This window comes from Abramis brama (genome assembly GCF_963993115.1).
Source record: "Abramis brama genome assembly, chromosome: 14".
NCBI lineage: Eukaryota > Metazoa > Chordata > Actinopteri > Cypriniformes > Leuciscidae > Abramis > Abramis brama.
The window spans coordinates 37186718-37210278 of record NC_139976.1 but is presented as its reverse complement, the minus strand read 5'-3'; the positions used below and the strand labels follow the sequence as shown (position 1 = coordinate 37210278).

Genomic DNA, 23561 nt, shown 5'->3' with positions numbered 1-23561 from the left:
TTTCCCATACTGTACATGTTTTTCATTGTTACTGATTAACTTGTTTCAGATGTTATACTGAGAACTCAATGCAGATTTGATTTGTTGGTGTGAATCTTTTTTACAAGCTGTCACAACACGACTTAATTCAAGGAAGGGGTTTAAGGGCCTGTTTGAAATATGCAAACATTATCTAGTGTGATAAATCATGATTAATGGTTCCTGCTGAGACTACTTTTGTTATCCTTCAAGGTTAAAGGCATTTCTGACCTTTGGTATTAAACTTTTAGCTTCATAACTCCTGTTTGAATGATGTAATGTGCAAAAGTCTCAGGCATGTAAGTATTTTCACACAAAAAAAGTGGTTTTATGCCAGTTATTGATATCTTTTAAAGTAATGTGTTAGTAGGAAATATCAGTTTACATCTCTTGTATTTGATTTGGTCTTTAATTGTATTAATCCAGTGATATTTTTTGTACGCACAAGGAGTCTAAAACACTGTAAACTAAAATAATTGACCCTAACACTCAAAATAATTAATTGGTTTGAGTAGAGCCAACTTAAATTAAACAAATTAGTTCAAACAAATCAACTTTTATGAGTATGTAGAACCTTCTTTTTCTTTTGAGTTCACGAAACTGACACATTTTAAGTAATCTGAATTGTTTTATCGTTTTGAGTTTTGTGAACTCGATTCTTTTAATTTAGACTAACTTTAATTTAACTGAAACTTTAACTGGAATTTCTATTTCCCAGCATGCTTTGCCATGACATGCAAAGGGAGAGTAAATGCTCAAATTAAATGTTATATAATGTGTTGTGCTTACTTAAACTTTGAATTTCTTAACTTAAAAAATGTATGTAACTTATTGTCTCAATTTTTTTTTGCTAACTTATTCGGGTTGACAGTGCAGCGGCCGGTATGATCTGAGTCCGTCTGCAATTACATTAGTTAATAGAAGTTAATTGATTAAAAAAAAAAAAAAACTATTTATGACATTATATTTGAAAGCATCCTCACTTTACTGCATTTTTACACAAGTGCCTAAAACTTTTCACATTAATGCAGCTTTGCAGGAAGTTTTCTTCAAGCGTTGCCTCAGTTTTTTCTGTTTCTTCATGTAATCACAGACGGACTCGATGATGGTGAGATCAGATCATACCGGCTGCTGTCAGACTCCTTGATCATGCAAAAATCTCACTGGATTATTACAATTAATGGCAAAATGATTTGTTTTGTGTGTGAAAATACTGACATGCCTAAGCCTTTTGCACAGTACTGTACCTCAAAGTGTGCAATTTGTCGGGGAATTCAGTGGACAACTGGGGAAAATAGGCATTGGCTCGATATCTGTGGTTGATTTCAATGCACATCAATTAAGTCGTCATATTTATGCAGGATTACAGTTGAAAAATACCGCTTGTTTATTTATTTTGTGTCTCCTCATTCCCCTTTATCTTGTCATGTTGCTTTTCACATGAAAAGTGTTTTCCAAGAATGGCCCGACTGTGTTCTCATGTTGACTTACCTAACATTGTTCATCCATAATTTATGGGAACAATTTCCACAGTGAACATCCTGAAAAGCCCATTGATTTATTATACATAACAACTGGAAAGCGTGGAGAAATCCTCTGGCTTTCATAAAACCAGCATGACTGTCATGTTTACTAAATATCTGACATGAGGTTTTCAGAATTGTTGCTTTAAAAAGAAAAACAAATCATATCGTGTGAAACATATATATATATATTTTTTTTGTGCATTGAGTTATAACTAAAACCATAACCATAAAACAAAAGAACATTCGTTACTTTATGCAAAAAATGCACAAAAAAAGAATAAAATTTAACTGAAATAAAATAACTTATATATTTCATTTTTTTTGTACTAAAACAGCTACAATGATAACATAAATAAAATGTAGACATATATTAAAAAATACAAATAATAATAATAATAAAAATGGCACGAGGCAGTCAGGCTAAAATGGAAAGTTGATTTCCCACAGCTAACGATGATCGATCTGAACCGTCTGCCATGTTATTTGGTGTTTACCGTAGGTCTCGCCAGTCATGTGTCCTCTCTTCCAGGCTAACATCATGATTTATTGTGCACATTTTATGGTTTATTTGCTTGCATTACTGTAGTATTTGCGCACAGGTATGCCTGTTTCCTGGAAGGGGTGCTTGAAACCTGCTGTTATGTATACATACTGAGTCACTTTGGTTCTCAGGAAAAAAATATGAGAGCTGATTGTATTTATGTGGAAGTTTGATGGTCAGTATATTGACCAAAACAACCGAAACGATGTCCTCGTACAGTTAGCTTGGATATGAGTCAGTAATTAGTGTGGTTTTCCGTAAACAATTATAAGGATTCTCTTATCAGCATCCTGGAGAAGCTGGAAACTGGGAGCTGTGTGCACAGGTGTGTGTGTGTGTGTGTGTGTGTGTGTGTCATGTGACAGATGCAGCGCTCTGATTGGTCGGCTCTTGGAAACAGCATCCCATTCTATCATAAACCAGACGGAGAACATAAACAAAAATAGGGGGGAAAGAAATGCTTGGAAAGTAACAAGCTGATGTTTACAATTTCCTCTTGATATTTTTGTTTGTTGTCCAGATCAACTCACGTGGAAGTATATTTTTCACATTCACAAAAATGCATCATGGAGTTTTATTTCTGAAAGATGCCTCTGTTTTCTATGTGAATATATAGTATAATTTAGTTAAAAACTGTAATTTATTCCTGTGATCAAAGCTGAATTTTCAGCATCATTACTCCAGTCTTCAGTGTCACATGATCCTTCAGAAATCACTCTAATATGATGATTTGATGCTCAAGAAACATTTATGATTATTATCAATGTTATAAACAGTTGTGCTGCTTCATATTTTAGAAGCAAAATAAATATTTTTAGTTAAAAAAAGTTCAAAAGAACAGCAATTATATGAAATAGAATATTTTGTAACATTATAAATGCCTTTACCTTCACTTTTGATCAATTTAATGCAATAAATATATATATTACCGGGATACATTTCCATTCAAAAGTTTGGGGTACATTATTATTAAAATAATAATAATAAAAAATAAAAATAGTAATAATAATAATAATATTTTATATATATATATATATATATATATATATATATATATATATATATATATATTGGGCTTTACTGTCACTTTTGATCAATTTAATGCAATAAAGTATATATATATATATATATATATATATATATATATATATATATATTTTTATAATAATGTACCCCAAACTTTTGAATATATTATTATTATTATTTTAATAATAATGTACCCCAAACTTTTGAATGGAAATGTATCCCGGTTTCCACAAAAATATGAAGCAGCACAACTCAGAAATGTTTCTTGAGCAGCAAATCCTACTAGAATGATTTCTAAAGAATCATAAAGCATAACACCCCAATTCCATCAGGACAGTCCAGTGAAGTGTTTGCCAGAACAGTCTTACGCAGTTTCATACATTTCATAACACCGCAGGGATTTCTCAGAATGACGCATTCGGCCTCCACAATCCTCTCTCGTTCTCTGGAAAACTATCCGGCAAGTAATGCTGTGTTTCTGTCTTTCTCTCAGACTCACTCTATTTACAATCTTAAAGCGATCATATATATATAGAACCTTTTCAGGATTTAGTTTAATTCATTTTAACTTTTAAGTAAGTTTTATGCATTCAACAGCTTGTAAACATACTATATCAGTAGTAAAAAATTTGAATAACTTGTTAAACATGAAAGTATTATGCGACCATTTAAGACATTTCTCCTTAAATCGAACCTCTCTGGGTTCTTTAAAATTCACTCAAGAACACTAGAGTTCGACTGGAACCCCATTATTATTATTATTATTTTTAAATGTATAAACTTGCTTGCCCTCCAAACTAACTTTTCATCCTTTTTTGATGCCATTGCAAATCACATGTACGTTTCAGCTCCATCTCAGCTCCCGTTCGAGTCCCCAAATGTTACCCAATTAGTTTCCTAATACATTTATTTACAACAAGCAAGTGATGGCCATATATATACAGTGCAAAAATAACTCTAAACAAACAGTTCCAACATAAAAAGAGATGCGTTTTCTTCAGGAGCGAGTAAGGCCAAAACAACAAACAAAAGATCTGTACCTGGTATTAGGACTGAGGTCTAACTCATCTTCAAACCTGCAAGTGTTTCGGGCGTGGTTTAGGTCAGGACCTAAGTGTGTCCCAAATCATAGTATGTCGAAATCAATATTCCAAAGATACCCGGATGGTCTCTATTTTCCGGTTAGAATCCGATGTGTGGATCCATGGACACTTTAACGGCTAATATTGCCCCATAACCCATTGCGCGTTGGACGAGGATTCGATTAGAACTACAAACATGAATAAAAAGTGTTTAAAAAAACTACAAACATGGCGGACACACGAGTCCGACGGTTAAGTAAAGAGGTTTGTGATGTGTTTTAAGCAAGGGGGTAATCCAGCAGCCGGAAAGCGTACCTTCCCTGCGGCCGCCATTGGTTAGCAAGCCATCACCTGCTGTTAGCATTCCATTGACTCCCATTCATTTTGGCGTCACATTGACAGCGAATAACTTTACATCTGAGGCGTTTAAAGACTTATCCATTGTTTATTTCTAAAGAAACACGACAATGTATAAAAGGCTCCATTGCCTTGTATCTTACGTTGTGGCCCCGTAGAAAGAGTTTTTGTAAAAATAGGCTAACGATTGCGTCATAACCACGCGACTCTCTGTCGCACAGTAGAGAGATTACCGTATGGACAGGAGGAGAAGCTTCACTTTTCTCCGTTGAAGTCTGTGGGGTCGCTGTGTCCATTTCTTTTACTGTCTATGGTTTTAAGTCGTGTTTACGACGTCATGTGCGTTCAAGTCACTTTCGTTGGAGTAAGATGGTGTACTTTCTCTTAATTGATTACACAAAAATACAGCAAGGTTCTTAAACTCTAGTTCTAGAAAATGAAGAACAAAGAAATGTGCATCAGGTGTGCATTGCTTTTTTATGTTTTTAATTAATTTATGAAGCCACTGCAAATGTTATTGTTACATTGTAATATTATAATGCCATCATATTCTGTGCAGGGAGTTTGCTTACTTCGCTGTAAAATAGAAAAGCCTGACAATATCACTGCTAAATAGGCTACCTTTAAGTACTGTGTTATTCCGCCATGTTTCTCACTAGCCGCGTTTCCATTAACCCTTCAGATTGGGCAAATTGAAATTGCGAATTGAAAATACGCCCAATGTAAACACGTCAATTTCGCAAAAACTCCCATATATAACTTTCCTTGCCATTAATGCTTGGATAACACGCCTAGACTCCTTCCATTAAACATAATGGCTAGTGCGCTGACCGGCATATAGACCGAAAGAGCTTCCCACTCGTATTTACGATATTATGGTGGCGTTCATGTGCGTTCAGCTCGTAAATACAATATTATAGATAAACAGGTTTGAGGGATTAATAATCTCTAACCTGACGAAAAAATATTTCTTAAATGTTATCCACATATTTAGTCTGCAACAGCATTGTGAACTTTTGTAAAGATACAGTTTGGTCATTAACTTTTAAATGCATCATTTTATTTAAATTTCAAACACACGAAGACATGAGAGTTCTCCAGAAGAAAATCCCACAACTGGCAGATCAACATTTCTCTCCGATACGGTAGGAAATTAAATTAAATTGAATGCAAATTTTGATTTTAACGATTGTATGTATTCATAGTTTATTTTATTCCTGCTTGCGAGAAACAAAAACAGATTCATGCACTTTATCTGTTCCTGGGGGGAAAAATAATCTGTGCACTGTTTGATTGGAGTGTGTGGGCGCTATATTATATTAATAGCCTCGACATTTACAAACTTACAGCTGTTGCTAAGAAGATAGAAAGTGTTTCCGACGAATCATGAGACTCAAAACTCCAGCAGAGAAACTTTCCCAGGCCTTCTAGAATAATGTTTCTACTCATTGTTTTCTTTCTTTCTTTTTCTGTGTGCTTCAGAAATAACTTCGTAGCATGAGGTCGTTTTGACAGAACATCACATGCTGGAAAGAGCTTCTCAGAGCAAGAAAACAAGACGTTATTCTTCATGATGACAGTATATTTAATGGCGTATTTGCTTTTAAACAAGAAATGTTCCCAATTTTGAAAGAGAGAAGGCAAACTGGGAAATCTGCACTTTCAGTATTCATGGCCTCACATGTTGAGCATTCATCCATCCATGTGTGTTTTACACCTCAAGACTGCGGTTAAGTAAAATATCGAAGCGCCTTTAAAGGGGTGGTTGAATATGATTTGACTTTTCTAACTTTAGTTAGTGTGTAATGTTGCTGTTTGAGCATAAACAACATCTGCAAAGTTACAACACTCAAAGTTCAAAGCAAAGGGAGATATTTGCTTTTAAAGAAATCGCTTTTTAAGGACTACAACAAACGGCTGGTAGAGACTACACCACATTCCTCCCGGGTTAGTGACATCACCAACCCTAGAATTTACATAAACCCGCCCCCTGAACACGATTTATAGATTATCAAGACAGAATATGCTAATCAATGACTAGAAGATAACTACACATCAGCTACATAAATTCATCAACTAACCATTCAGAAATGTCCTGTTGCTTCTACATGTTGTCGCTTCTTCTTGAGTCTCTCCATCTTTGTCTGACTCCGGTTTGAACATAAAAGGCTAAAAGTTTTTAGAAAATGTTCAGTGCATGTGTGTGTGAGGTAAAAGGACAAGAGCTCTTGAAGCTCCGCCCCCTGTGCCGGGAGCAGCAGCTCATTTGCATTTAAAGGGACACACACAAAAGCGTTGTCACCCTCAAAAAGTGACAACTTTAACATGCTATAAAAATCTGTGGGGTATTTTGAGCTAAAACTTCACATACATAACGTCACTAAGAACATCAAAGACTTATTTTACATCCTGTGAAAAGGGCATTATACCACCCCTTTAATGACAATTGCATGTAAACCTCTTGATGAGGCTTGTCGTTTAAACAATTAATGTTACAGTTTAATAATCATTATTGATGTACTTAATGCATTTAATCTGAGAGGGAAAATGAATATTTAGCAGAATTTCAGATTCTCAACTTTAGCTTTGGTTCTTTATTTTTTGTGTAAAAATTAGTTTGAGATGATCAAGCAATAACTGGCATTTCCATTGTGAACAATGTGAAGACCCTGCCCTAAACCAAAAGTGTTTTTATAATAGATGTTTCCAATAAAAAAACACAAGCCCTTGGCTTGAAGTGCCATTATTTATTAAAACATGTGATTATATACATTTAGTCCTCTAAAACTTAAAGTCCCCCTGTAGTCAATAATTGTATACCTTAAAACTCATCTTTGATCACCAAAATTACATATTTAAAGTTTTTTCCGTGAAAAAAAAATTCTTCATGCCTTAAAATATGTTCATACGACATCATACATACGACAGTCAGTCATTTGCAACTATATACATTTACTTTTCACAGATAATTGAACACAATAGAGTGGCCTTTTAGTGATCCCAAATATTTTGAGCACTGAATTTCTTCGACTTTTTTTTTTTACTCCATTTGTTGATTATATATATATATATAAAATCAACAAATGGAGTCAAAAAAGTCATTGAAATTCAGTGCTCAAAACATTATATTATATATATATAGGGTACAACGGGGCTAAAGGCGCACCGGGGTAAAAAGCACCTTAGATTTTATTTTCCTCTCAATCACTAGACTAGCTCAAAAAACGTGTCCGCTTTTCAAGATGCACGTGGAAATTAGCACGATCCGCAAAGTTGATTCTGAGCTAATTTGATCTGATGTTATTTAAAATGTAGATTTAAGTAGCAAATGAGAATCGCTAAAATTACTGAATATATTTTGAGACAAAGTTCTTGTTAAGGACTTTCAGTTTTGTTCAAGGTAATTAAAGCAACAGTTTTTCAATAACGGAAGAAAATGCTGTTGTTGGGGCGAAAGACACAATAGACACAATAACTAACATGATAATAAACCGCCGGATGACTTTTCCTTCAGTTGACATGACATTCAGATGGTAAATATCATATATTAAAGTTTGGTGTCCACATATATTTATAATGAAACCATTTGAAAATATTTTTACTACTGTAAATATATATCAAATTATAATGCTGATCTTCTTCAATGCTTTCGGAATCTTTACTTTGTGAAATCATTTTGTTTCTGTATTTTTAAAAATATATTTTCATATTAACATTTTAATGACAGTATATTTAATGAACAAAAATTAATAATTTTATCAAAACAAACAGAAAATAGTACAAACTTTGCCATAGTGATTGTTTTGAACAAGACATTATTAAAAACACATTATTTTAGCTAAAGTATTTGTATCAATGAGGGGTAAAAGCCTCGCCACCTCATACATTATGAGATTTTTAATAAACCACTTTAATGATTTATTTTCACACAAAACCTTTTGCTCAATACATGTTCAATACAAACTTTTTTTTTTTTCTGCAATCATACACTATGAAAGTAGTGAAAAGCACGTTTTCTTATGGCGTGCCTTTAGTCCCATTATATCCTATAACAGTTAAAATATTTTGTTTAAAAAAAACAAAATTCATCCAAACATAAATGTTAAATAGCCGAGATTACCTGTAGAAGACCTACTTCTAGAGATAAACTGTTGGTAATAATGAAAACACAATAGCTTTGGTGTTCATGGCTATTTATTCAGGTGAAGAGACACTAGCACCACTTCTTGATCATCAGTATTTGTGTGTAAACTTCACTTTTTAAATGAACATTTACAAATGAATTCATATCTACTTCTAAATTGCATGGCACAAAGCACAAGAAAAAATAAAATAATAAAATGATACTTTGAGGACAAAAGGAAGAGCAGACCAAAAAAAAAAGAAAAAAAAAAAGTGTAAAGCATCAGCAGTGTTGGTCAAACATCACTGAAGAACTGACGCGACCTCTCTCACGACCTCCGGGTTAATCGTTCAGCCTTCAGGAAGAGATCATGTGACCTGTGACCTTTGATGCAACACCCTTCAAACTGGAACCATCATTGGATAAAGAAAGTTCTAGAGAGTATCGGTTCAAGTATGAATATTTTAGTGTTTTCAGTTCAAATTTTGCACATTTAATTATTTGGTAAGACTTTATTTTACAGTGTCCTTGTTACATGTACTTACCATAATAACAGTAAATGATGCATAATTACATGCAACTAACCCTCAACCAAACCCTAACCCTATAGTAAGTACATGTAGTTAATTATTATTACTCAGTACTTAAATATATAATTACACTGTAACAATGACACCTTAAAATAAAGTGTAACCCACTTTACAATACGGTTCATTAGTTAACATTAATGTATTAACGAACATGAACTAACCATGAGCGATACATTTGTTACAGTATTCATTAATCTTCATTGTTTGTTCATGTTACTTCACAGTGCATTAATTAATGTTAACAAATATTGTACTTTTGATTTTACAGTAATAATGCATTAGTAAATGTTGAAATTAACATTAACAAATGCGGTGGAAGTGCAGTTTATTATTAGATCATGTTAACTAATTTATCATGTTAAATAACAATTATTTAACGATATAACTTTGATAGGTTTAGCTTGTAAAATGATAGTGACGGACTGAAAACGGTGTTTATTTCCTAACCTCGTCATCTAGAAGATTATGTTTCGTTTGTTTGTTCTAATCAACGGATGATAAACCCGTTTTAGAAACGTTGTGATTGAGACAGTAGTGTTGCTCTCACACATCTGCAGATATATTATATCTACGCTACTGTGCAAATGTTTGGGGTCATTAAGATTTTTTTATTTATTATTTTTTAGAAATTAAGATTTTTATTCAGCAAGGATGCATTTAAGTAATCAAAAGTGACAGTGAAGACATGTTTTATGTTACTAAAGTTTTCAGTTTCCACAAAAAGCGACTGTTTTCAACATTTGATAATAATCAGAAATGTTTTTTGAGCAGCAAATTCAATCTAAAATAGTTGTTCAGCATCATTACTCCAGTCTTCAGTGTCACATGATCCTTCAGAAATCATTCTAATATGATGATTTGCTGCTCAAGAAACATGAAAACTTGGTGAAACTTTGATACATTTTATTCTTGCTGGATTCTTTGATGAATTGGACATTCAAAAGAACAGTATTTTATTTTAAATAGAAATCTTTTGTGAGGTAATTTAGTCAATTTAATGAATCTTAACAACCCCAAACATTTCGACGGTACGTTCTCATCCATGACAGCCAAAGGTAATGCACCTGCCAAACCATAAACCAAACACCTATCCTCAAAATGCATAAAAAGTTTATTAAAATATTCATTCCAAACTAATAAAGTATTAACCGAAATTTAAAAGCAACACTTTTTTTTATCTTCTTCACAGGCATTATAATAAAGCCATGTGCTCATAGCGCCCTCTAGTGTCAAGAGTGCAACACACACCCAGAGAAACACATGCATTCACATCACACAACATAAGACAGAACATTCAAACGTGTCTTGTACAGTCCACTGTAAAAAGTCATCAGTTCACTTAAAAAAATTAGTAAACCTTAAGTAAATAAACGTAATGCTTAATTGAAAAAATTAAGTTATGTGAACTTGACAAGTAATTGACTTACTTAATTTTTCTGATTAAGCAGAAGTTTATTTACTTAATAATTTTAAGACAACGGGTTTCCTATTTTCTTTTTAAAGTTACGTCAGCTGATCCCTTTTTGCAGTGGCTCTCCCTGAATTAAAACTATACTTCATAATAAATGAATCATGCGTTCATGTTAACATACCGAGAGAAATCCAGTGAAAAATCGTTCATGCTCGTGTTCGCATGTGCATAAGTGAGGTTGGACGGGAGCGTAAAAAGTATTTAAATATTCAATCCCCTTTGTAGAAAGGCAGTGTATGCGTGATGTAAACGATGAATATGTGAGCTCTCTCTGAATGCACGTAAACAAATAAAAAGTCTTGCATGAAAAACTTGTGTCCTACAAAAACACAGTGTGTTTCCCCGTCGTATGATGGATCGTCACAGAATAACGCTGGATATGAGGGCTGATACAGGAGCGGTTTACCCATCAGAGCTCGTTTCCCTGTCGGAGGAGAGCATGATGGGATGTTGTTTTTCCAGAGATCTGATAGAGAGAGTGTGACACACATCATAATCTAAAAACCACACACACCGGGTGGAACAAGAACGTCTCCGCTGACTTTGCATTGTGTGAAGCTGCCTCCTCGTCATTTATGACTTATAACAAAAAACAAAACAGTGTCTAAAAAATGCTGTGTGTGCAGCAAACAAGCTAAAAAACTCAGAAATACCTTTTTAGAAGCTGTCGACCCCTAAAAACAAGCTTTTAAAGGGTTAGTTCACCCAAAAATTAAGATTCTGTCAGTGATTACTCTCCCTCATGTTGTTCCAACCCAGTAAGACTCTCGTTCATCTTCAGAACACAAATTAAGATATTTCTGATTAAATCTGAGAGCTGTCTCACTCCTCCATAGGCTGATGGGTAATTGATATCCGCCATCCCAGAAAGTTAGTAAAGACATCGTTAAAATAGTCCAAGTGACTACAGTGGCTCAACCTTAAGTTTATAAAGCGACGAGAATACTTTTTGTGCGAACAAACAAACTAAAATAACGACTTTATTCAACTCTTCATGTTCTTCTGTGTGTCTCTGAGTGAGTGTAACAGCGCAGCGCTTCTGGGTTATACGTCAGAACGGAGGCTCGCTATTGGCTGACGCTGGTCATGTGATGCGTGTGATGCTGGCCAATAGTTAGCCTTCGTTCTGACGTAGTTATTTTTCTCGTCGTTTGATAAACTTAAGGTGGAGCCACTGTAGTCACTTGGACTATTTTAACGATGTCTTTACTAACTTTCTGGTCCGGCAAGTGTTAATTAAAGAGAAGCCTATGGAGGAGTGAGACAGCTCTCAGATTTAATCAAAAATATCTTAATTTGTGTTCCGAAGATGAACGAAAGTCTTACGGGGTTGAACAACATGAGGGAGAGTGATTACTGACAGAGTTTTCATTTTTGGGTGAACTAACCCTTTAAGTCATAAATGATGAGGAGGCTTCACGCAATGCAAACTCAATGGAGACGGTCGGCTTGTTTTCCCTATTGTGTGTGTGTGGTTTTCAGATTGTGACGCGTGTCGCTCCGTCTCTATCAGATCTGGATTCCCTGTGGAAGGAGAGCATGATGGGATGTGTTGTCGTGTCTCACTGGCGTTTGCTGGCCAGAACGGCTCTCCAGTCGTCGGCCCAGGACAGAAGCCGGCGCTGCGAAGGGTTCTCCAGGTGTTTGTTGTGGCAGGCGGTGAAGAGAACGTGTTCCCACGTGGGATTGGGCTCCACACCTTCAACGGAAAAAAAAACATAGACTGTAAAAATAATATAGAATTGCGGAGCCCATGACATGCGGAAAATACTGTCTATCAGCCTATAGAAAATATCTCTCCTTTGGAAATTGCATGGAAAAACGGAAAAGCCATAGACTGTAAACATATATGTGACCCTGGATCACAAAACCAGTCACAAGTCGCACTGGTATATTTGTGGCAATGGCCAACAATACTTTGTATGGGTCAAAATTATCGATTTTTCTTTTATGTCAAAAATCATGAGGATATTAAAGGGGTCATATAATGCCATTTTTGTACAAGTTAATATGATTCTTTAGGGTCTAAATGAAAAGTTTGTAATATACTTCAATTAAAAATTCTCATTAGTATTGTAAGAAAACACTCATTTTACCTGGTCAAAAACAGCTCTGTTTTCAGCACTCCGTTTAAGTGCACGTGTCTTTAAATGATAATGAGCTTTGCTCACCCCGCCCCTCTGTTCTGTGGGGCGTTTGACACACACACGTGGAGTGTTGCCTTAACAGCTGAGGGTATATTTTGGAGAATGGCAGCGGGAGTCTCTGAGGACACATCTGTGCAACCGTATCAATGTGAACCGGAGTCGGACCCGGAACAAGACGACGCCCCGAAGAAGTTCGACAATTAAGGCTCGAACAGGACGTTTCTGAATGGTTGGTTAACGTAATGTCACTTTGACCCATCTTTGTGTGTACTGGCAGGGTAGAGTAGTGAGATACGAACGCTAACGTTATGCGTTTACTGATGTATACGTTAGTTCATTGACAGAGTGATGTTACAGCTAATGGTCATGAAAAACATTTTACTTTAGCTTTACACTGACCCTCATTTATAAAGCAGTCTGGTGAGAAATGATTCGCGCAAAAATGAAAGCATTGGCGTTGATCGTGGGGAATATTCCCTTCGAAAACAAACTCAGCCACTGCGTCTTCAGCGGTTCGGATTTAGGAACATCAACATGATGCCGTATTCGTTATTACACCCAAGAGCAGAACACCACAGTCGCTCAGACGCCATTCTGCTCCAGCGTATCAACAATGCGGACTATGATTGACAGCTCGCTCACGAGCGAGGGCGGGTCTGTGTTGAAACGCTGCTGTCAATCAACAATCGTGGGAGGGGCGTCCGACCGTGTGACGTCACTAGGTCGAACGGCTTGATTTGAGACGGGGGAAAACATATAAGAAGATAATAAAAAAACACTGGATGGATTTTTATCATTATATGATGGTTGTGTACAGGCACCGCCAACACACATTTCAGTACAATCAACTTGTAAAAGTGCATGTACCATTATATGACCCCTTTAAGTAAAGATCATGTTCCATGAAGATATTTTGTAAATTTCCTACTGTAAATATATAAAACATGTATTTGTGTGAGTGAATGCAGCACAATCGTGAACATAATTATACAACTTTAAAGGAGATTTTCTCAATGTTTCGATTGTTTTGCACCTTTACATTTTCAAATAGTTGCATCTCGACCAAATATTGTCCTATCCTAACAAACCACACATCAATGGCTTATTTATTCAGCTTTCATGTGACATATAAATCTCAATTAATTTTTTTTACCCATGTGACTAGTTTTGTGGCCCAGGGTCATATATGGATATAGTGTGCGTGATGTCACACATAGTGTTTCTGAAGAGCGTTTTTGAAGCCCAGAGTGGGCGGAGCCGGTCGTCGCCATCTTGGCAAGTCCAAAATCGTCATGCCCTTCACTCGCTAACTTCCCTCCGTCTCGTTCACTCGGATGTACGTCATTGCTTACGTTGCATGAGTGCCCACTACTGGCAGAAACTGCAATGGGCTGAATTGAGCGTTTGCAAATATCATATAAGGGCTAGATGTCTCGTGCGTGCTGCTAGCCAATGGAGGTCGACGTCCGCACACGGCGGCCATCTTGCCACAGTGTGCTCGCTCACTCGTAACATGGTGCATATACTTTTAAATAACCATAACTTGCTCAATTTTCTACCGATTTTCAAACGGTTTGGTTTTTGTTATAAATGTCAGAGATGTAGCTATGACACTGCATACATATGAATAATTATAACATACTGTACATGTTCAAGCATTCGGAATTATAGCCACGTTAATAACATTTGTAAGAAACCAAACCGTTTGTAAATCCGTCAAGATTTCAGCGAGATAAGAGGATTTGTGTGCGTGCTGATCACTCACCTTAATTCACAGCTTCCCTGTGGTAAGATGGCCGCCGGTGATGCCGGAAGTGACTCTGCCTTAAGACATCTAGCCTTTATATGATATCTATGGTTGCTATGGCCGACAAGCCACGCCTCTCTCACGCCACACGTTCTCACACAGTGAAACACACTGAGACAGGACAGACCAGCTTACTTTTGATATTAAACAAAGTCTCAACTTCAGCTGGGTAATTAAAAAAATTATATTATGCCTTAGTGCTTAATAACAATTAACAATGTTGCAAAACATACCTAAAAATGCATTTTCTTTCACTTTGACTATATAAATTATCAGAATAAAAATAAAAGATTATTACATGAATTAAAGTTTGATTGATTACATTAAGAGTTATGTTAATGTTAAAGTTATGGAATAAAATCTGGAAACTTCCTCAGAAATATTTCATCACAAACAAAATCAAAGAAATTTCACTAAAACTCATTTATAAAATATTACCCACGTAATTATTATCTTGTGAACAGATTTAATTGTGATATTGATACAATTTTTGGTCTACCTGATGAAGCATTTTATCATTTATTTTGGAGTTGTTTGTTTACTCATTGTACCCTGACTGTAGTCTTAATAAAAAAAAAAAAAAAAAAAAAAACGGCTAGTAGTGACATCAGCGGCAATCCACCTGTCAATCAAGAGGCCACGCCCTTAATTATGTAGAACTTTAAGGCTTAATATAGTTTAAACGGATGAGTTATAAAAAAATGAACTCCTCTCACAGTCGTCATGAAGGGCAATATTAGCTATATAGACCAAAACCACTTTTTGCACCAGGCTGTAAACATTTTATTCTGCTGTAAAGTTGGGCATTTTAACATGGAGGTCTATGGGATTGAGTCTCTTCTGCAGCCGGTCTCTAGTGGCCAGTCGATGAACTGCAGTTTAAGTCACTTCAGTGTTGATACAAGAGAGAGATTGGAAAGTTGCCGCTTTGGAAAAACAAACGCGCGTTTCCCTCAGAGCTCAGACACACGGACACCTGATCCACGGCAGCTCTTACTCACCGAGGATATCAGGCTTGTCGTCGATGAGGACGTCTCCGGTCACGATGGTCTTGTCTCGGGTCAGGATGATCTGCTCCAGGAACTCGGGGCCCAGATGCTTCTCTACCCATGCGTACTGTGGACAAACACACACAATGAGAGGAAACTGTGGAAATGGGAAGAAAATGCACTGAAATACAGACTCCAGTTGCATTATTGTTGAAAACAGGATATTATATAAAATTATATCTTATAATACATAATCTCTATTATATTTTTTAAATCCTTAATGTATTGATTATTTAACAATAACTATATATATATAAAGCGCTGGTCAGAATTATTTGCCCTCTTGGTAAATATGATCAAAGATGGCTGTAAAAAATAAATCTGCATTGTTTATCCTTTTGATATTTTATTAAAAAAATGTGCAAAAATCTAACCTTTTATTGAAGTAAAAGTTTCAATTCTTTAAAGTCTTTTACTTCAATAAAAGGTTAGATTTATGCTAATTTGTTTAATAAAATATTTTTTATCGCCATCTTTGATCATATTTACCAAGGGGGCAAATACGCAGAACCGCAGAACCATACGTCATAGCAGTGTGAGGATGACAGCGCCAGCGTCTGATGCCGGAAGTGGGCGGAGTTCAGGTTAGACAGTAAAAGGACAGTAAAAGGTTTAACTTGTTTGTTCATAAAAGATTGTGACTGTTAATTGTTTTACATGTTCAATATATTTGTTTTATTTGTAATAAATGATTATGGCAGTGCAGTATTGTCTTAATTATTCTTTATTGCTTAAGAAGTGGTTAGGTATATCGCTGGTTTGAGGTGATAAATATTCTACTAAAGTGTCGTCTTTCTGGCTCATTCAGACACAGAAACCGCTGATTAAATAGATTCATATATGCTGTGTGTGCATACTCTGTAGTGAAAGTTTATCTAGCCCTGTACAGCCTCCTTTTTTAACATATGAAATCATTAATTACTCAGTCGGCACATACAGTTGCATGGAAGGGCATATTCAGGTTACCATATTTCAGCAATAACACATCAGAAAATGTTGTAATGCAGGATTTCGTTCAAGAATTAACTTCTCTATACCTCTACGTGCTCGTTTTTTTGAGAATTTGTGAAATAAAAGTAATGACATCTACAGTATGCTTTGTAGGCACATAAAGTTGCATGTTCTGGGTAACATATGTCAACGATAACACATCAGAAAATGGATTAAAATGTGTTTGTGTGTATTATATATATATATATATATATATATATATATATAGAGAGAGAGAGAGAGAGAGAGAGAGAGAGAGAGAGAGAGAGAGAGACCTATATATATATATATATATATATATATATATATATATATATATATATATATATATATATATATATATATATATATATACAGTGAGGAAAATAAGTATTTGAACACCCTGCTATTTTGCAAGTTCTCCCACTTGGAAATCATGGAGGGGTCTGAAATTGTCATCGTAGGTGCATGTCCACTGTGAGAGACATAATCTAAAAAAAAAAATCCAGAAATCACAATATATGATTTTTTAACTATTTATTTGTATGATACAGCTGCAAATAAGTATTTGAACACCTGTCTATCAGCTAGAATTCTGACCCTCAAAGACCTGTTAGTCTGCCTTTAAAATGTCCACCTCCACTCCATTTATTATCCTAAATTAGATGCACCTGTTTGAGGTCGTTAGCTGCATAAAGACACCTATCCACCCCATACAATCAGTAAGAATCCAACTACTAACATGGCCAAGACCAAAGAGCTGTCCAAAGACACTAGAGACAAAATTGTACACCTCCACAAGGCTGGAAAGGGCTACGGGGAAATTGCCAAGCAGCTTGGTGAAAACAGGTCCACTGTTGGAGCAATCATTAGAAAATGGAAGAAGCTAAACATGACTGTCAATCTCCCTCGGACTGGGGCTCCATGCAAGATCTCACCTCGTGGGGTCTCAATGATCCTAAGAAAGGTGAGAAATCAGCCCAGAACTACACGGGAGGAGCTGGTCAATGACCTGAAAAGAGCTGGGACCACCGTTTCCAAGGTTACTGTTGGTAATACACTAAGACGTCATGGTTTGAAATCATGCATGGCACGGAAGGTTCCCCTGCTTAAACCAGCACATGTCAAGGCCTGTCTTAAGTTTGCCAATGACCATTTGGATGATCCAGAGGAGTCATGGGAGAAAGTCATGTGGTCAGATGAGACCAAAATAGAACTTTTTGGTCATAATTCCACTAAACGTGTTTGGAGGAAGAAGAATGATGAGTACCATCCCAAGAACACCATCCCTACTGTGAAGCATGGGGGTGGTAGCATCATGCTTTGGGGGTGTTTTTCTGCACATGGGACAGGGCGACTGCACTGTATTAAGGAGAGGATGACCGGGGCCATGTATTGCAAGATTTTGGGGAACAACCTCCTTCCCTCAGTTAGAGCATTGAAGATGGGTCGAGGCTGGGTCTTCCAACATGACAATGACCCGAAGCACACAGCCAGGATAACCAAGGAGTGGCTCTGTAAGAAGCATATCAAGGTTCTGGCGTGGCCTAGCCAGTCTCCAGACCTAAACCCAATAGAGAATCTTTGGAGGGAGCTCAAACTCTGTGTTTCTCAGCGACAGCCCAGAAACCTGACTGATCTAGAGAAGATCTGTGTGGAGGAGTGGGCCAGAATCCCTAAAATACTTATTTTCCTCACTGTACATACATACACTACTGGTCAAAAGTTTTAGATTGGTAAGATTTTTTATGTTTTTAAAAGAAGTCTCTTCTGCTCACCAAGGCTGCATTTATTTGATAAAAAAACAATAAAAAAACAGTATTATTGTGAAATATTATGACAATTTAAAATGACTGTTTTCTATTTTAATATATTTTAAAGTGTAATTTATTCCTGTGATCAAAGCTGAATTTTCAGCATCATTACTCCAGTCTTCAGTGTCACATGATCCTTCAGAAATCACTCTAATATGATGATTTTATGCTCAAAAAAACATTCATTATTATTTTCAATGTTGAAAACAGTTGTGTAATTTAAAAAAAAAAACATTCTTTGATGAATAGAAAGCTCAAAAGAACAGCATTTATTTAAAATAGAATATTTTCTAACATTATAAATGTCTTTACTGTAACTTTCGATCAGTTTAACTCATCCTTGATGAATAAATGTATTAATTTATTTTATTTCTTTCCCCCAAAAATAAAATTTAAATTCTTACTGACCCCAAACTTTTGAACGGTAGTGTTTAATGTTACAAAAGCTTTAGATTTCAGATAAATTCTGTTCTTTTGAACTTTCTATTGATCATAGCATCATGAAATAAAAATGTAAAAAACTGTTTTCAACATTGATAATAATCATAAATGTTTCTTGAGCATCAAATCATCATATTAGAATGATTTCTGAAGGATCATGTGACACTGAAGACTGGAGTAATGATGCTGAAAATTCAGCTTTGATCACAGGAATAAATTACACTTTACTATATATTCACATAGAAAACAGCTGTTTTCAATTGTAATAATATTTCACAATATGACTGTTTTTGTTTGTATTTTTAATCAAATAAATGCAGCCTTGGTGAGCAGAAGAGACTTCTTTTAAAAACATAAAAAATCTTACCGATCTAAAACTTTTGACCGGTAGTGTATATCTTTAATCTGTTAGACTGGAGTAATGGATAACTTCTAATAAAGAACAAAAATGACATAACATTAAATCTCATTAAATTTCTCCATACTTTTTAAAAGACATTTAATAAGAAATGGAACTTAAATACAAAATGAGTACTCTGGTTGAATTTTTCCACGTAGCTTACACCCTGGCGCGGATTAATGCACAGGCTTGCCTAGGCTGCACCATTTATAGAAGCAGACAAGATCATTTTTACAGGAGTATTTTGTATTTTTATTTAATTAGAAAACAGCCAGTGTGTGATTTATTTTTATATTTCAGAGGAAAAAAAACTCATTTTATTTAAATTAATATTTTTTTGTGTGTTTTCAGACCATCATATTATTGTGTATGGTCTATGTTGGTTGACTATTTAAAATTATTTTCAATTAAATAAAATGTTCAAACTCTCAAGCTTTGTTTTCATTGTAGGCTATTATTTATTTTTTGTTTTAAGCTTTGTTCAATTTATAATATTTTTAATAAATTTTAATTATATCTTTTCAATTAAATCTATCTATCTATCTATCTATCTATCTATCTATACAGTACATACTACATACATGTAATACATACATACATAGTACATACAGACACATACAGTACACACACACACATATAAACATATACACATATAACCTGTAAATAAACAGTTATAGGATTTCAAGAAAAAAAGAGTAGCAGTATTTTTTTTCCAAAATACTAACAAATAACAGAAGAATAACTACCAAAGATTTTTGATGATATTTTCTTTGTTATAAAATATCAAGATAGTTGTATAACACTTAAATTTTTTGATGATTTACTGATATTACGAGACAAAAAATGATTGTGACGTCACTGACCCTGAAAATCAGACCAACATGCATCTACAGTCAAACCAAAGATTATTCAGACACCAGATATCATTTTTTATATATTTTTTTCTAGTGTGATCAGGACTCTATAGTTCATTTATGTAAGTGAGGAGAGCAAAATATAGCAAACTGTGACATATTACACCCACAAATCCTTCATACAGTGACTACCAGTAACATTTGGGACCAAAAATGATTGGGACACTTTGAGCTGATCATGTTTTGCTGAAGTGTGTTTTCTTTAATTGCTAATGCTCTTTTTACACACAGACTGAACAAAATGAAGCATTGCTTGGTGATTGGTTGAGCTAAACTGGTATTATCTAATTGTGTAGTTAAATTTAACAGCTGACAGATATTCAACATAATTCATGTGTGAGACAGTCTAACAGAAGGACGGACAAAATCAGTCAAATATCAACTGAGTTCTGCTCATATTTTATCACCATTTTCTAAACTATAGCGGATAAACTGATAATGTGAGAAATGTTGAAGGCGTCTGAATACATTTAGGTTTGACTGTATAAATGAAGCTCAGTTTAAGAGAATCTCACCTTTTCATACGGGCAGAAGCTGTAATGCTTTATTGGACTGGTGCAGATGAAGACATCTGTACTGGGGGAAGAGAAGAGAAAGTAAGTCAGATGGTAATATCCAGACAAACATTTACTCAAGGGAGATTGTCTAGCAAGATCTATTATGCAAGATCTTCTGGAGGATGGCGGGTTTATAATAGGGCGATTTAGGTATTTGATTTCCATGATTGCAACAAATAAAATGAATGACATAACTAGTTGAAATCTTACTTCTCCATCTTGGACATCTCCTTCAGCGCCTCGACTCCTCCGGGAAGAGGCTCCAGTTCCATGAAGAAGTTTTTTGACTCCCAAATGCTGATGGCCTTGTCCTGCAATCAGAGCAAACTTTGATTAGAAGTTAAAGAAAATGTTGTTTTTAACAACACCTTTGTGTGGCAGCTCACTATTCCTGATGAATTTTAAAGTCCCCCTGTAGTCAATAATTTTATCACTTAAAACTCATATTTGCTCCAAAATGACATATTTAAAATAAAAATAAATAAAAAAATCCTGGGAAAAAAAATCTTCATGCCTTAAAATATCTTGAATGTAACTCGACACCCCTGCCTCATTTAGTATACAAGGTTCTATGAATATTCAAATGAGTCCCGCCTCCACTCTCAGCTCAGAGATCCACTGGTTGACGATCACACGTTGATCTGATTGGTTACAAGGTAGTTTGTAAATAAAATAAAATAATTTTTAAAAAAAATTATCAAGTAAACTTTGATAAAATATGTCAACTGGACTGAAGCAGGTTTACTTGATTATCCATACATCATGAGTATTATCTATGAGTATAGTATAAAATATAATGATCAGGTTTATTTGTTCATCTCTCAATCATTGCGTTATAGGCCTATGTTTTAAAACTACAGAGCTTTAATAATAAAACTATGCATTTATATATAATCTTACTAAGACATGATATTTACTAAGTTATTTATGCATTTTATGTTATTATCTGCTGTACTGTTTGTTATAAAGGTCTCACTGATTTACATTTGGCAGATATTGACATTTATATGCATAAACATCAGTTATAAATATCTCTTTGATTTGCATTACAAGCATCAGAATTCCATCACGTTATGTCCATATAAATATCAGCATCTGCAGCAAATTACATATTTTTGTAATATGTTTTTTCCTCCATATTCTCACTATATCATACTATATAAACCATGAATATGATATAAAACATAAAACACATACGCAAAACTTATTTTTTAAATACTATATTTAGTCTTAAGGTTCAATAAACTCTTCCATTTCACCAAACAGACTATTATTTCACACGTCTGACACACACACTTACACACAGGTCACTCCTCATGTCTCCATACTGTGTGGACACCCAGAATCCTCTTCTGTCCTCTAATGATATAAAAGGCTCGTTGGGAAACCTCGCCTTAAACTTCTTCAGGAATCCCCCCTCGAAGTCCGCGATGACCCCGTCCATGTCCACCAGAACTCGCAGTCTTCTGCTGTTCGTACACATGTTTACTCTGCTTTGATAGTGAAAGTGGAACGAGGAAGATCTCCTCTCGAGCCACCGTACAATCCTCGGCAATAAACTCATCATAAACCTCTTAATAACCGTCCAAATCCAACGTTAGTCACTCGACAGTGTGCATTAACCCTTATGCTAGTGATGCTGATTGCTAGCACATCTCATTCTGTTGGCTCTCTATTGTTTTGCACATTGTAAACGCGTTTGTGCGACTCTTGCGGAGTCTTTTGTTAGTTTCAGTGGGGTCAGAGGGTCTCATGTTTTTCCAGCGGTCGCTGGTGTTGAATAACAGTGTTGACCTCCCGAATCTGCATTTGTTTACAGCAGAGCAAATGTCAGCTAAAGTCAAACGCGGAGTATTTGCGGAATGAAGCACGTTATTGATACAGTAGTGTGTGTGATTTTTGATCTGACCACTTTGTTTACATACTCAAAATCATGCTGAAAACTAGTGGCTATTTTGCTCTACGCTGACAGTGAACAACAAACCGAGGCTATTTGCGAAAAGAGAGATCGCGCACTCGTTTAGAATTCTCTGGTATCCGTTGGACCGTAGAAATACAAACATTGATGCCTCACGTCTCTGTAAGCATAGTCTGTAAGTCGTCCGCCATATTGGAACGGTCCGTGATCACTCGAGAGTAAGTTGACTGAGCATCTGCAACCGTAGTGAGACGCATGTATGGACTTCAGCAGATTATTTAGCTAAACTAACACAATGCAACTAGACGAAGGCATCTGCTAACACGAGTTACCACAGAATAAACACATGTAATATTGAATTAATACATAAACACAAACTAACACATTACCACCTTTAAAAGGTTATTATCCCATTTCTTCGGGAACTTAAATCTAGGCTGTTTCACAACCAAAAGCAGCACAATGTCGTGGCATCATTATACGTTGTCATCGATTCAATCTTTTGATTCATTATCATTGATTCTTACTGTGAATAGCGAAACACTGACCGTTCCAAGATGGCGGACGCACCGACGTGTCTGGAGTGGCCGAATGTCCTCCAAAAGCGATTCAACCATAGACATCGAGTTTTGTACCGGAAGAAATAATGACACGTTCCTTTTATTCCTTAAAGATACATGTCCATTTTCAAAGTCCAAATCCTGTGATTTTTGTTGTTGTAAATTAAACATTTAGCTCTAAATAAATAATAGGTATGTGTTTGTGAAGTGAAATCTTATATTACCTCAAAATGATCTCTTCTACGGAGTTT

The 23561-nt window shown here is 35.4% G+C and overlaps 1 protein-coding gene across 1 annotated transcript; it reads right to left on the bottom strand.

Moving 5' to 3' along the window:
• Positions 1 to 9887: 9887 nt before the first annotated feature.
• Positions 9888 to 23295, bottom strand: nt5m (5',3'-nucleotidase, mitochondrial). Its single transcript, XM_084135002.1, has 5 exons — positions 22133 to 23295; positions 21043 to 21143; positions 20791 to 20851; positions 15690 to 15804; positions 9888 to 12433 (listed from the first exon to the last, which is right to left on the bottom strand). The coding sequence occupies exons 1-5, from the start codon at positions 22397 to 22399 to the stop codon at positions 12297 to 12299; spliced, it is 681 nt and encodes a 226-aa protein (XP_083991128.1). The 5' UTR covers positions 22400 to 23295; the 3' UTR covers positions 9888 to 12296.
• Positions 23296 to 23561: the final 266 nt, after the last annotated feature.

Excerpts from the sequence above, each read along its gene's own strand:
- nt5m (XM_084135002.1), bottom strand. The coding sequence starts at position 22,399 with ATGATGAGTTTATTGCCGAGGATTGTACGGTGGCTCGAGAGGAGATCT. Across the intron at positions 15,805-20,790 it reads GCTTCTGCCCGTATGAAAAG|TACGCATGGGTAGAGAAGCA; the intron begins GTGAGATTCTCT and ends GTTTGTCCACAG. Across the intron at positions 12,434-15,689 it reads CGACAAGCCTGATATCCTCG|GTGTGGAGCCCAATCCCACG; the intron begins GTGAGTAAGAGC and ends TTTCCGTTGAAG.